The sequence below is a fragment of the Cydia splendana genome, chromosome 9 (assembly GCF_910591565.1).
Source record: "Cydia splendana chromosome 9, ilCydSple1.2, whole genome shotgun sequence".
Taxonomy (NCBI): domain Eukaryota; kingdom Metazoa; phylum Arthropoda; class Insecta; order Lepidoptera; family Tortricidae; genus Cydia; species Cydia splendana.
In genome coordinates, this window is record NC_085968.1 from 8034275 (window position 1) to 8050335 (window position 16061).

The 16061-nt window shown below is 39.2% G+C and overlaps 1 protein-coding gene across 4 annotated transcripts in view; it reads right to left on the reverse strand.

Annotated features, from left to right (window-relative positions):
- Nucleotides 1-16061, reverse strand: part of LOC134793522 (3',5'-cyclic-AMP phosphodiesterase) — a 534412-nt gene that overhangs the window by 501909 nt on the left and 16442 nt on the right. For all 4 annotated transcript variants that reach the window (XM_063765108.1, XM_063765110.1, XM_063765111.1 and 1 more), the window contains exon 2: nt 14049-14223. In XM_063765108.1, the coding sequence (XP_063621178.1) occupies nt 14049-14223 (175 nt within the window). The remainder of the gene's footprint in view (nt 1-14048; nt 14224-16061) is intronic.

Below are 16061 nucleotides of genomic sequence, written 5' to 3' on the forward strand. Positions count from 1 at the left end.
AAAACGGCGAAATGCTAATTTTTGAAATACGAGCGATAGAAATTGAGAATCGAGTGGTATTGAGCACTCGTATTCAATTATATTAGTAGAATTTAAACGCCTAGTAGTGGAGATATTTATTGAACGAAATACACGAAACAGAGCGGTCGAAATTCAAAAATCGGCCTCCAGATTAGCTAATTTTATTCTCTAGATAAAAAAATATCCTATATCTAAGCTAAGCAACATATACCAAAATATAAGAGATACAAATTTTCTTAAAATCTGTATTGTCGAATTTTCGAAATTTGGAGGTGATGTTCTTGTGGTGGGTAATTTTGTGGCGAGACTGGCGAGCCTCTCACTCATTAAGAGAAAAAAGGCCTTTTTTAATTTGCAATGTATCCCTCTATTACATTATGGTGTACATTTTGTAACAGAAGGCTGAACTTAAAATTCCATTACCAATAACCAAATATACCTTCGGACGATTCTAAGCGTCAAATAAGCACATTGGTATATTGAGCAGATAAAAAAAATCTTGTATAGGTAGATATATTTCTAAAAAGGAATGGATACATTTAAAAAGGCAATACTTCCAAGCAAATTCCTCAATATTCCATGTTACATGTTCCCAGACAGTGGTCGCAATGTTTGCATGGCCCTTCAATAGACTGTTCAGAGAATTACCTCCCTCGGGACAAAGCCCGATAATAATACAGAGTGACAAATCAAAATGGCGCAGAGAGCGAAAATCTATATTTGTTTTTAGGAACCACGATGATTTTGGAGATAAGATACTTTCCACAAATTTTCATAAACAGTGTAAGTAATTTATATAAGCGAAAATAATGGTTTTAGACAAGAAAATTAAGTATAGCGGCATTTTGACTCGATCATTAAAGTGGTTTCCTATGTCATTTATTTCTTACAGTTTTGACAGTTAATTGCTACCGATATTTTGACCGAGTTCAATCACAGCGTGGGTTGTATTGCTAATCTTCGAATACAGTTTTTAATCATTCCGTAGAACAAAATTACCTGACATCTAGTTTTTAATCTCTCCTAACCGCACCAAATGGATTGCTCACCCAGTATATTAACGTATTTAGTTTGCAATTCTGTGAAACGTGACTGGGTATGAGCTGGCTATTTGATTAACTGGATAGTCACGAATATGTGTGTATTTTTACATCCCTTAGCGGCGGCGGTCCAACGTGCCATTCTTCCCGCACAATGTGAAATATAATGCTACCATTTTGCACAGGTACATATTATGTGCTTAATAACGAGTTAATATTAGAAAAATGTTTATTAAAAAACTTTACACGGCTACCAGCTAAAGCCTAAACCTAAAAGCTAAAGCAGAATGAGGAGTTTCGAATAAAAAAATCTGTTTTAAATACTGATATTGACACTTATTTGATATAACTTCCAAGAGAAAATGAAACGATAAAATGTTTTAGGGTTTTAAAACCCGTACTTTTTACATAACAATAAAAATATAAAATAATTGTACGTAGATCGAATCGCTGTCATTAGCTAGCTTCTAGCTAAAGTCTGATGAATTTTACGATCTCAATTTCGGTATAAATAAAGGTTGGAGTTGGACAATCTCGCATGAACCGAGCAAGCCGCTTGGTCCAGACCCTTTTCCAGAAGATAATTGATGATGTATACTAGTCGGTCCACAAATAACGTTACGTTCTATGACGTTTACTAATTTGAGCACGTGACACACAACTTGTCGTCTATCAAGTGACCAGTTGTGATGCGATGATTTCGTAGTTAAATAAATATTGTCTGTAAGAAATCGCTGATAGGGATTGAATGAACCGCCTGTTGCCATCGTTTATACCTAATTGCATTGTCGATATTTCTTTTTGGTAAACAATAGAGAGTATTCAGTTGATTGCGTTTTTCAATTATATATATTTTTATCTCGATACGGTGAAAGCGCATATCCGTTGCCAAGCGGACCCCAGGTTCCCATGAGCCGTGGCAGAATGCCGGGATAACGCGAGGAAGATGATGATGGTGAAAGCGCATCTCGCTTTAAGGTTTGTCGTTAATCTTCATACCGAAAACAAAAATCGTACCCTTAATACCATATACGAGTAAATAGATTTTTATTTCGATATTGATCCATACTATTTGTCACTTTATCCAAAAAGTTCTGTAGGCTAGAGGTACTAAGTGCCTTAAAGCCTTGCTAATACGAAGACAAGGCCACTCGACCCATGTCTCATCGATGCTTTTACGGTTTAATTTTGCGTGATGCGGCCTAATGTCGACCACTTGCGATTGATTAACGAGATAATTCGAAACAGTGTATCGTAAACGCAAAAATTCTTCCAAAACATACATTCAAAGCCGCGTCGTTCTCAGTAGGTAAGTAAGTAAGTATCCTTTATTGCACCATAAAGTTAGAAAAATAAATACAAAAAGCGAAATATAAGCTTAAGACTAGGTAAAACAGGCGCTATCGCTAAAAAGCGATCTCTTCCAGACAACCTTTGGGTAGCAGGGAAGTTAAGTACTTATAACTTGTACCTGTAGGTATTATCTACATGGAACCAAAAAAAGCCTGGTTATTAAGTTAGAGATATTAGTTTTCTACAGCTTGTATTCAAGCACATGATTTCATGTCTCTATCTAGTACAATCAATAATAGATACGTTTACGGTTCGCACCTGATTCAAACCGTCAAATAGACAAGGGAAAGGGCTGGACATATAATATTAACTTGAAATTTATGGCTTTTCTTAGTTTATAGATTATTGCCTAATTTATAAACTGAAATAATTATGATACACGAGAACATCTAAAATGAAAATAAAAATTATTTCAACCCATAATAGTCAAGAGGCCAAGTTAAAAAGTAGCAATTTTCGTAAATAATATAGCTCCTACGAATTGGCCTCTCCACTATAATATATCTACTTAGATCTACTAATGACTACTTCTATCGAGTACCTAATGAGGGCAGTAATATTTCTTATCATGTTGTTATTGTTATTGCTGCCGCGTACACGTCGTAGCGTTTTTACCAAATCAATTGATTTCTGGTCTAGAGTTCTAGTAAAAACCGTGCAAGTGCGAGTCGGACTCGCGCACGAAGAGTTCCGTACCATAAAGCAATAAACGGCAAAAAAAACGGTCACCCATCCAAGTACTGACCCCGCCCGACGTTGCTTAACTTCGGTCAAAAATCACGTTTGTTGAATGGGACTCCCACTTAAATCTTTATTTTATTCTGTTTTTAGTATTTGTTGCTATAGCGGCAACAGAAATACATCATCTGTGAAAATTTCAACTGTCTACACACACCTGTCTACAGCCTGGTGACAGACAGACGGACGGACGGACGGACGGACGGACGGACAGCTGAGTCTTAGTAATAGGATCCCGTTTTACCCTTTGGGTACGGAACCCTAATAATCTAAATATTTTTTTATTTTAAAATCAAAATTATACAATATAAAATTATTTATAGGTACTTCCCAAGTTCAGACGGCAGTCCCAACATTATGTTTAATAAAATAACACAACATATAATGTCAATGTAGCAATAGTAAGTATTGTAAACATGGGATAAAAATACTTTTGCTGTGTTATTGCAAGCGTGTTTTATCGTTTCCGACTCGCGTGAATAATTTAGTTGAAGAGTTGACGGAAATGAGTGAATTTGCCCGATTTCAGCTTTGAGCTTTGAGTGAAGTGACGTTCCAGGTTCCAGAAAATAATCGTCTACTTAGGTACATCGTGTTTTTACCTATTTAATAAAAATATGACAAGCACATTGGTCTAAGAATTTCTTATGGAGACCTAAATTAGACGATTGTGTCATTCGTAACACTAGGTAGAAGGCAGATTGTTTTCTGCCCGTGCCCGTGTAAGCAAATAATTGAGGATGTATGTACACTGGTTGGTCCACAAATAAAGTTTTGCATTATATTTCGTTTATTAATTTGAGCAGGTAACACACAACTTGTCGTCTATCAAGTGGCCAGTTGTGATGCGATGATATTTAGTAGTTCATCATCAATCATTGCAATATTTCATACTAAGTTCTTAAAATATACTCCAAAAATATATCAATATAAATAGTTGTGCTGTGTCTGCGCATACAAAGCGGCAAATTTGACTGTCTGTGGTTGATAGCTTTACCCCCAATACCAAAAGCGTGACCTTCAAAAAACGACTAGATTATTGGTTTATTTTTATGCACATAAAATTAACCTCCGCAATAAGTGTTATGAAAAATCGGGTTAAACAATAGGGTAAAGCCAGCATGATTCGTTTCCGATAGCCATTGATCCGTGCCGTTCCGTGCAAATACGCACGTTTACAGTAAATTTAATTGAAAAGCCAATTTTGGGATTGTTTTGGAATATAAAGTGCCGATGTGCATACACGTTTAGAATATGTGGGAATATGTAAGATATTTGATAGACAGTTTTGAAGAAATAATAAAGTAGGTACAAGGTAGTTAACTCAAATTTCAGGCGTCGTTCTAGTCGCTAACAAGTTTGATTCAAACCTAGTTATTGACAAGTACTTAGCCGGTTTGATCATGTTTATTTATTACATTAGAACATGTATATTGATGAATCAAATAGTAAATAGAGGAATGACAAGATAACAGTTTCTAGCCTACTGTCAGTAACAATAACTGTAGTGTCCGACCGAAACATGTTTTTTTGCCGAAACCGAAACCGAAACCGAATGTTCGGCGTTGGCTCTAGTTTCGGCCGAAACCGAAACCGAAACCGAACCTTTTGTAGATTTGTTAAAATCGTTGAAAAAATGTCATAAAACCGCTTTTACACATATATTATGGGGCTGTCAACACCCAATGTCCTTGAAATTGATGTTACTTAAGCAGTTTTTTAAGAAAATTACTAGAGTTAGACCAAGATAATTCTGCAACGATTTTGATAACACACGCAGTCAGTGCAAGTGTTATTTTAAACGTCAAAACTTCTATTAAATTATGACGGATAAATAACATTTGCACTAGTTGCACTGCTATCAAAATCATTGTAGAATCTTCTTGGTCTAACTCTATTCATTTACCAGTCAAGCTAACATGTAGATATAGGGCCAACTAAAAAACCAACCATGAACGCGAGCGCAGCGAGCGCGAAATTTTTTGTTGACAAATATCGCAAGGGCGGGTACCGATCTTCAACTGGGCCTAATAGTCCAAAGCTCCCCAGTGAGGCGAACTTTCATGCGAAGTTAAAGCCGTGCTTCAGGCTTCAGGATAAGTAGTTGAGCACAGACTCCAACCAATGTCCATTGTATTAAAAAGCGAGACCGCAGGCCGAGCATGGCGCAGCGAGGCTAAATGCTAAGCTGATGTAGAGGACATGTGTAACACAAACCAATGGTAAATTGAGGTAAAAAGTGAGGCTGAGGTCGAGCATTCGTATGATAAACTGTACTGGGGACACTTTTAAGAGTTTTTTCTTCGTATAATCAATTGTCAGCTGTTCAGCCTCGCAAAATATAAACTATTGCGAAAATCAACTTTGCGGCACTAGTTGAGCGTAGCCTTTAGCCTCGCTTAAAATTTGCCATTAGAGGTATGTAGGAAAATGTCTGAATAAGTGAGTGAATAAGAGCGAAAAAGACATCGTTCGACTCGGGCCGACCCGAGGATCTACCGTGAAAACCGAAATTCGCAAATTTTGGGGATTTTTCTCTTTTACTCCAATGAAGGCTCAATTAGAGTGAAAGAGAAAGATGCCCGCAATTTGCGAAATTCGATTTCGCAAATTGCGGTTATACCTAGCCCTGATACTGGGGGCCCCGACATGCTTAAAAGGACCATTAAACTTTTCTAATGTCGTGAGGAAGCCGGACTAGTCCCGATAAGGCCTAGTTTACTCTCTGGGTTAGAATATCAGTCTGATGGCAGTCGCTTTCGTAAAAACTAGTGCCTACGCCAATTCTTGGGATTAGTTGTCAATTAGACCCCAGGCTCCCATTCCCATTGCCACGGCTCGGCAAAAATTCCGGTATCACGCGAGGAAGATGATGATGATGATGATGATTAAAGGTAAAAACAATGAAATTATATCGCGGTAGACCCGTTTGTGTAATTAAATATGTTTGTGTAATTAAATATGAAGATGATGAGTTTTCTTATTATTCTTTTGCCCAGGGCTCAGTAACATGCGACAGTGCTATCTCATTCACTCCGATACAATTAGACTTTGGTCTTTGTCCGAAGTACCATTTCGTAAGTTTCGGCCCGGCCGAAAGGTTCGGCCGGATTTTGGCCGAAACCGAAACTCCAGCCGAAACATGATTTTTTGGCCGAAACTGGCCGAAACCGAAACCGAAACCGAACCTTCGGTCGGACACTAACAATAAGGTACCTAATTGAAAAACCAGACAGCATGTCACAATTCCCTTCCATGTCATGTTAATTATATGCTGTCTCGACTAGTCAACTGTGACAGCGATGAATTTCACTTCTGCTTTTGCACTTTGACTGTGCAGAGTTTAAAAGTATTATCAGGCTAATCCCAATAATAATAATAAAATTATTATTTACTTATCGTCTCGCCCGCGCCAATACATTTACGGATAAGTACGAGCGAAATGCACGATAACTGAATGACATCAGTGAGACTCACTTGCACCATCCCAATAAACCGGGGTTAAGTGTATAAACCGTTAACCCAGTGTCAAATTGTACTGGTAATCATGGTAACTCCAGGTTTAACCGGTTCACCCCAGGTTAGTGGAATGGTGCAAGTGGGCCTAAGGTGTCAATCTGGTCATTCTGATATTAGTGTACATGTACAATCGCCTGCGCTCGCGGTGATCCACCCTTAGGGTGATACTCGTTTGAACGCCTTGCAGGTAGCAGGTTTTTCCTAACTGGAACACCGCGAGCGCAGCAGGCGATTGTACCTACGTTCGAATTGGCTTGTTAGTCTCGGTAGACCGGCAGGCTGATGGTCCATCAGAGTCGCGAATCACAATTTTTTTCCCTTAACTATTTCAAACATTGTGGTGACGCGAGAAAGCGTCTCTACTTCATAGAAAATTAATTTAATTGAAGAATATGTGTGAAAGTTCTGTAATATTTACCGCCATCAAACAGAAAGCACTTTACTTAAATACCAATCAAACCAACAAAACCCGGCCGTATTTACTTTATAAAGTACAACATAAATGTAAAAGTACGATCCATCAAAGCGGAGGGAATGAGACTTAAACCCATCTTAAATCACATTCGTCTCCCTGTCAGTTGGCTAAAACTTCCAAATGCTTCGTAAGTTAGCGGAGCTACTTCAAACTTGGACAGGTATTGTGTCGCATCGCATAAAGGCACGTAGCTGTCCGGTTTCTGCTACTAATATATAACTTTCTTAGATACCTACGTACTGATCCCTCGTATACTAATAATGAAAACTAGGGATGTAGCGACTAGTCGGAAAAGCCGACTATCCGGCCTCATTTGGTAGTCGGCGATTAGTCGGCGACTAGTCTGCAAAAATGGCCGAAAAGTCGGCTCTTTATAGGTAAGTGACAGAAAAACAGGGCAAAAAGAAATAAACAGCAAATAATAATACCATAAGCTTTTCACCTGTTTTAACCAAATTCCTATTTTGGGCGCTTACGAAAACTTTTGTTCGAATTATTGACCGTGTCGTCACTTTCATGTCCGATTGTCCTATGAAATATAGCCTTAGGATTTTTTATATTTTATTTTATTTTTAATATGATGAATAGCGCGACGAAAGGAATCATTATCAAGTATTTTATTCGTGATAAACTTAAAACTAAAATTACATACAAGATTACTAAAAAAAAGGGATAAAACGATTGTTTTTAAGTGCATCTGAACCGAACTAGACGAAGCTAATGGTCTGGCCGACTAGCCGACTAGTCGGCTGACTAATCGGCCATCCGAGTGCCGATTAGTCGGCTAGTCGGCCAAATCAAGAGTCGGTACATCACTAAAAATAATAAGTCGTTCGTCGGAGTTTCAAGGATATTGGACATTTTACAAACTTCGATTCAAAACACCGGTGATGTGCACTAATTCCAAGAATTTGGCCCTTGTCAAATCATTAATATTGGTCTCTAATTGATCAGTTATGTTGAATTTGGACTCAATATACGTTTTACTTAAATGATAAAAAAACAGACACAAACCAAAAAGCAGACCTTAACCTGTAGGTACTTAATAAATCATAATGATCATTGCTTTGTAGCGTAGGTATTAATTTACTTTACTGATATTAAAGCTAAATGGACGCTTCTGAGTATACCTACTTGACTGTTGTAACAAACGAATACATAAGATATAAAGTATAAAGAGGAGGCCTACCGCGGAAACCGAAGTTCGCAAATTGCGGGTAGGGCTTGCATTCCGGAATTCCGGAATTTCGAAATTCCGGAATCTCGGACAAATTTTCCGATATTACAATTCCGGAATTGAGACCAGTGAATATCGAAAATTCCGGAATTGGATTTAAGTACTTTTATTAGATTTACTATTGAAAAGTGCCAAGAAACTACACTATGCTGGTGTTATTAGCCGTGGCTGACATAAGTCTGAAGTCTAACAGCATGCATTAACATGCCTCATTAACTTTATTAACCATCGAATTTTTACTTTTCATACCTACAAAACCATACATTTACTTGTCCAGAATCCTACCTATGGGAAACCTTTGAATTTTAAATTTATAAATATTAGGATATTTTATTCTCAATTCAGAAAGAAATTTCCTCAATGAAAGATTTCGGATTCTGTAGTGTAGCAGCAGCAGCACATTATACATTTCATCTTGGTGCAGTACGCTGGCTGGCGTTCCACAGGGCGGCGTGCTGTCCCCTTTACTTTTTTCTATTTTCATAAATTCCATTACTTCAAATCTCCTTTCTTCTTATCATCTCTATGCCGACGACCTCCAAATCTACTCCCAAGGCCCGCTGGACGATTTACCCCATCTTATCAATTCCACTAACACCGACTTAGAACGCATATCTGAATGGAGCTCTTGCTATGGTTTAAAGGTTAATCCGTCCAAAACTCAAGCTATTATCATTGGCAGCCCGAGAAGCATAGCAAGGGTCGACTTCGAAAATTTACCTGGTGTTTTATTCGATGGGGTACTTATTCCTTTTTCCAACCAGGTTAAAAATCTGGGCGTGATCATAGATCGAACTCTTTCTTGGATTCCGCAGATCAGTGAGGTGAGCAGAAAGATCTTTGCTACGGTTGGTTCCCTACGTCGAATTCGTAACTTCTTGCCTCTCGCCACTAAAATTGCGCTTGCTCAGTCTCTCCTCCTGCCAATTTTAGACTATGCAGACATTTGTTATTTAGACATTACTGAAGAGCAATTGAACAAACTCGAGCGACTTCAAAATGTTTGCATTAGGTTTATTTTTGGGTTGCGTAAATTCGATCACATATCAAGCTAGGTACCGTTCGCAGCTTAAGTGGTTGCCTATCCGTTTCCGTCGCAACATACATATTCTTTCCCTCCTGTATGTCACGCTGTTTCATCCCAATACTCCTTTTTATCTCAAAACTCAATTTAAATTTCTTTCCTCCATTCGATGCTCTCAAAATCTGCTACTGGTTCCCCCTCCTTCTTCTTCAAAATTTTACATTAACTCTTTCAGTTTTCGCGCTGTCCGGCTGTGGAATGCTCTGCCTATTGATATCAAACGTGCTAAATCACTCTTTATTTTTAAAAGCCTATTAAAAAATCATTATTTGTCTCTTTCATAAACTTTTCAAAATTTTTCTTGTAACTCCTTGTTGTTGTTTGGCCTCCTTTGTCATGTATATATTTATTTGTTATTTATATAATGTTTATATAGTAATAAATGTAGTATATTTTTATTTCTTATATTTGTAGTATATGTATTTTATTTTTATTATTTGTTTTATTTTCGCACCACCCGTTAACCTGAATTTGTTTCGCCTTCTCACTATCTGAAGGTTGTCTGGAAGAGATCGCTGTTTAGCGATAAGTCCGCCTGTTGTTACCTACATATTTGTACCTGTTCATACTTTTGTACCATTTCTTTTGTAGTGTGCAATAAAGCATTTTATTATTATTTGTATGTCTTTCCCATCACGGAACAATGGTGTTCCGGACCTTTGGGAGGCGTGCGCGGAGCCGAAGCCAACACGTAGAGGCCCTTTTGACACTTTAATGAAATGTAAGGGGTACACCGAGCGGAGGCTGCCCTTGCCCGTGTCATGGGACGCACGCAGAGGCAGCACCCGCCAGGGTGTAAGGACTATTGAGAGTTGATGGAATCTAAAATGAACTAGGTTATTGGGTGAAAGCGATGGACTAAGAATTGAGCTATGGGGTAAAAAACCGGACGCCTGCCTAATAAAACGGTATGCAATTTTATATCCGGCAGACGGTGACTCGCCCTCACAAGATGGGCCCCCACAAAAAGCGACATCTAGGATGGCTCAAGGGCAACACCGGTGTGAGCGGCTCAGGGGTGTCGAGAGGTGTGCGCCGCTTTCTACCCAGTGGCTGTTAACAGCCACTGTGCCAACTCGCGTCTTATGCATATTTCACTTCCACCCCTGGAGCTTATAGCTCTAACGACTCCACTCTGGCCGGCCGGCTAAGGCAAGCCAGAGGCAGAGAATCCTGTCCCACCCACCCTCCTTGCGGGTAACAGAACTCTCCAGGAGCACTCGGGTACGTGAGGTCGCTAATCCCCAACAGCTCGCCACAAGCTGCCCTGCGTTGACTGATTGCACTGGTAAAACCAGCGGGCGATGGGGTCGTCACATCCCTACGCCTCTTTATTATTATTATTCTCTTTATTCAATTAGGGTCTTAGGTTAGGGTTTTACAATGTGAGTATAAAAGTAAAATATAAAAACACTTACAAAACGATAAAAAATACATATAAACACATTATAAAAAACCTAACCTAGGGTGCCGCCAGCAGCGGGGCAAGGCCCAAGCTACCGGTGGTCAGGGCTGCAGAGAGAGGAACCGGCGGACTATCCGCGCCGTGTCCAAGATCACCGCCTTCTGCATCTGACCCTTGATCCAACCACCTAGCGAGAGTCTATTATAGTCTATAGTTATTATTATTATTCTCTTTATTCATTTCTCATCTTAAGTTAGGTTATTTTATAATATGAATATAAAAGTAAAATATAAAAACACTTACAAAACAATAAAAATTAATATAAACACATTATAAAAAACCTAACCTAGGGTGCCGCCAGCAGCGGGGCAAGGCCCAAGCTACCGGTGGTCAGGGCTGCAGAGAGAGGAACCGGCGGACTATCCGCGCCGTGTCCAAGATCACCGCCTTCTGCATCTGACCCTTGATCCAACCACCTAGCGAGAGTCTCTCAAGGTGTTGGTCGAGACTCTTCGCTATTAGACCGTTTACTGAAACGACTATCGGGACGATGATCGTCGAATCAACATCCCACATGGCGGTTATCTCGTGAGCCAAGTCTAGGTACTTACTGGACTTGTCCTTCTCGGCCTTCACGAGATTCTCATCATGGGGGATGGTGATGTCAACGAGCACGGCCCGACGTTGCGATCGATCTATTATCACAATATCAGGCTTATTGGCTACAATAGTCCTGTCAGTGATGATAGATCGATCCCAATAGAGCGTGGCACGACCATTCTCGAGAACAGGCGCAGGTAAGTACTTGTAGTACGGTACTTCGCGGTCCACAAGGTCATATAGAAGAGCAAGTTGCTGGTGAATAATCCTGGCTACGAGATTATGTCTGTGCAAGTACTCGCCGTTAGCAAGATGAGAGCAACCGGAAATGATATGCCTGAGTGACTCTCCGGGACGGCGGCATGCCCGACAGATGTCGACCGTACCGTCCTTCAGGATATATTTCCGATAGTTGTTCGTCATCATCACTTCGTCCGCAATTGCACAGGCAAAACCCTCGGTTTCTCCGAAGAGGTCCCCGAATCGTAACCAGTTCACCGACGCGAGCAGGTCCACATCGGGTCCCGTGAGGGCCTTGTAGAACCGCCCGTGTAGCACCTTACTCTCCCATGCCGCCTTGCGATCCGCAGTACTTAGTACCACAGGTTTGCGCCAGTTCTCGTTTGCCAAGGAAAGCGGGGTGAGGTTCCTATCTACTGCCACCACATCACGATGCATCCCACACTCGTTGTTAAGGAAATAGTTCCTGAGATTGTACACCTCGTATTATTATTATTATTATCTTGTTGGATATCACGGGCCTATAATCCCGGCTTTTTGATAGGCTTGCGTGGGGACACAGATCCAACACGTAGAGGCCCCTTGGAGAGCTTTTATGTCATGTAGAACGCCTGCTGGAACCCGTTCACAGGTGCTACAATAGACACCCATGAACCGGTCTCAGCAGGCATTGTGACTATTGTAGAAAAAGAGAACAGTATACCGGTCTATGGATTGAAGTTTGGGTGGACTATGAGACTGGGTTATTGCAAAGACGTACGGACACCTGCCATAACAATGTTCACACAAGTTATTATTATTATTATTATTATTATTTATATTCTGAAGCGCTAATGAAATCATTTAGCCCATTTGGTTTAATTTCAATAAGGCTTGCGTTTTGGGCACTAGTCGGCAATGCATAAAGGTAATAGGTATAAGTAGCTGAATAGGTAGTTACTTTAATACATTAAAAACAACCTTAACTCAGGAACAAATAATCGTTATACCTTAACACAATAAATGCCCTTACCGAGATCGGAACCCCATCAGGACCTTCATCTTCGTAAACAGAGCCACTACGTAGTCTACGAGGCCGTTACATTTAGAGATTATATAAAACTAGACATCAAATGGTTTGCCAGCATTTGTAGTTTCCCCAAATACATATCTACGCCGTATCATTGAAGTGAATAAAAGTGGCCATAGATAATAAGGTGTTAAAATAAGAGGTGCAAAGACGGCAATAGCCGCACTACTCAATTTATTAATATTTTTCGATTAATAATACTTCAAATTAAATTCCACTAAAACAATACTTTCTTTAATAAACGTAAAGTATCAGAATTGCACATTTTTTGTTGATTTTTATTAAAAAATATGATTAACCTTAATTCCGGAACCAGTTCCGGAATTCCGGAATTGGGACCCAGTATCGAAAATCAGTTCCGGAATTGGAAACCGTCCGATATTGCAAGCCCTAATTGCGGGCATCTTTCTCTTTTACTCTCATTAAGGCCCCATTCAAAGTATGCTTAGTTACGAGCCACTAATTGCCACAGCAAAGGTGTTCATTAAAAAGCCCCATCTTCGTTACATAAAACCTAATATTATGATTTATGAATCTTCAAAATGTTATATTTTTAATTAGGTACCATTATCTGGTGAAAACTTTTTAAACATAAAAAAAATCTTCTAGTGTTAAAATTCTTATTGCAACCTATGTACTATTCTAGACTCAGCAACTCACAAAATCCCTTCTTAATGAACGTCGTCTAATTGCTTACTTTTAGTTTTTCGATTTAGACATTTGATTTGTCTTGTGCTGAAATTGATGAGATGATCAGAATACTTGATCTTTAATACATCAAATAAATCTATGTCTTGATATAATAAATGATAAAATACGAGTAAGTATTTATTCGGCCGAACCATTATTATTTCTAACAATATACTTATACTGGATTTTCAGAATTTCGAACACGATCTATTGTTCGATGTATTCTGAGATTTGATTTTACTAAGATATAAGGTAGAAATGTTAGATCATTAACCGAAAGTAATTGAAAGGGAGCTTAGTTGATTACGCGAGTGTTCTTTTGTGATGATGTTACAGATAGATGTATATTACATAGATAGAACAAACGGCATGTTCCATTTCTGTGGAAGACGGCCCTTGTGCACCCTGTGGCTAAAAAGGGCGACAGATCGGACCCATCGAACTACAGGCCTATCGCTAGGTAATTTTCCTCCCTTCTCATGGAGCGTCTCAAGGTCATGGAGCGTATAATTAACGCAAAGCACCTGAGGTAAGTACAGTTATGTAAGAAAGGTATGAAGTACTAAATATCTCGTACCTGCGATAAGATTGGGGCGCAACAGGCCAGCTTCGCCGAGAGCGCAGCACCAGCGCCACGCGCGGCGTCGAACCATGTGGATTACTCATTTGTGGAGCTGAAGTGCGCTTGCGACTCCAGCCGCGGCGCCCACCGCCGCCCTGGCCCCACAGGTGTGCTGTGGCTGTACTGTGTTCTGCCAAACAAATAACAAACACAAATTGTTAGCTCGAAAACTCAAAATAAACATAATAATATACTTTTCTCAAAAATGGAGGGCAAAGTCGACTTTGCCGTTTAAACAATAGGTTGCGAAGCGCGTAGTTTATGGTCAGTCAAAAATTAAAAAGTTAAAAACATTGCAGTCTCGATTTTGGGACTGCAATGTTGCATACAAATTCCATTATTTGTCGAGTTCCAAACTTTTTAAAAGTTGAAATGGCCATATCAAATGAAGGCACAGGCCCATTAAACAGCCAAACAGATGATTAGTACCGCGACTATTTAGCTGTCTCAAATAGGTTGGCGTATTTTCGGCAGAAAAATACACTCCTATTTTTTTATTAAAAAATAAAAAGGTGGCAAAGCTAATTTTTTCAATTGTTTCTACTTTTTTCTGTGAAAATATATACGTAAGAAAGTTGCTTTTGTAAAATATTTCTATGATATTTATATTTCTTGCACCATTTTTGAGAAAAGCACTATATATGACTCGGCTGGAAGGCTACTTGCTGGCTTCGGATTCAATTAAACGGACTCCCAAGGTCGTCCGTTTAAAACGAATCCTCAGCCTGCAAGTAGCTACTTCCGAGCCTCGACAATAATGTACTATTCACAATGCTTAAAAGAGCTTCTTTATTAAGGATTCACATTTGTATACAGAAAGAACCACTTTTCCGCAAATGTGCGTGAAAGTAATTGGGTCCCTCACCGCAAAACATACGCAGCCACCGGGGGCGGAAGGAGAAAAGTACCACGAGATATTTTTAGGATTCCGTACCCAAAGAGTAAAAACGGGACCCTATTACTAAGACTCCACTGTCCGTCTGTCTGTCTGTCACCAGGCTGTACCTCATGAACCGTGATAGCTAGCAGTTGAAATTTTCAAGATGATGTATTTCTGTTGCCGCTATAACAATAAATTGGTACTAAAAAGTACGGAACACTCGGTGGGCGAGCACTTGTCCGGTTTTTTTTAATTCTCGCATAATGCAAACAGTCTTATTAAATACTCGTCCATGGAAATCACTCGTCATCAACAACGATGCAGTACAAAATGGATATGCAAATTGTGAATCGTACATAGGTGTAATCAGCACATATTTTTGTGAGAAGATGACAGGTTTTTCACATTTAGATTTTATTCCAGAAAGTTTTTAGACTAGTAAGTACCTATGTGTAATAATTCAATGTTTTAAGAACAAAAATAATTGCATAAATAAATTGCTCTGATATTTAAATTAAGATGAAACTTGACAATTTAAAAGTGCTTGTTGCAAGGCCTATTTGAATAAAGAATATATTGCTTTTACTTTCACTTTGACTTTTAGGGGTGTAAACACACACTAAAGGGTACCAATGGTCCCCTTTTCCTTGAATAAGGACTTTCTCACTCATCTTCAATTTTGCGTCGTGTGAGAGCAGTCATTTCCACACGTCTTTACAATGCCTTAATATTAAGCGAATATGTACGATTATATTCACTACAGCGAGATTGTGACAGATGATAAAAAAATACTTACATATCTCTAATTTGTACCTACTACGAAAAAGCGAAAACAGCAAATCACATTGTGATTTTCACTTCAGCCACAATACGACGATAGTATCGCTTGTTTATAGCATATTGATCTTTCTGGCAACCTTATATTGGCTTTTTACATGCAAATTAGCTAACGTTAAGAATAAATTGACTCGGCATGAACCTAAGGCCTGGTGCTGTATTTATTGATAACTCGTGACATTGCCCACCTTGGCTGTAGAATCACTTAATCAGGACAACTTTCCTGTAAAATCACTTAAACGGCAATATGA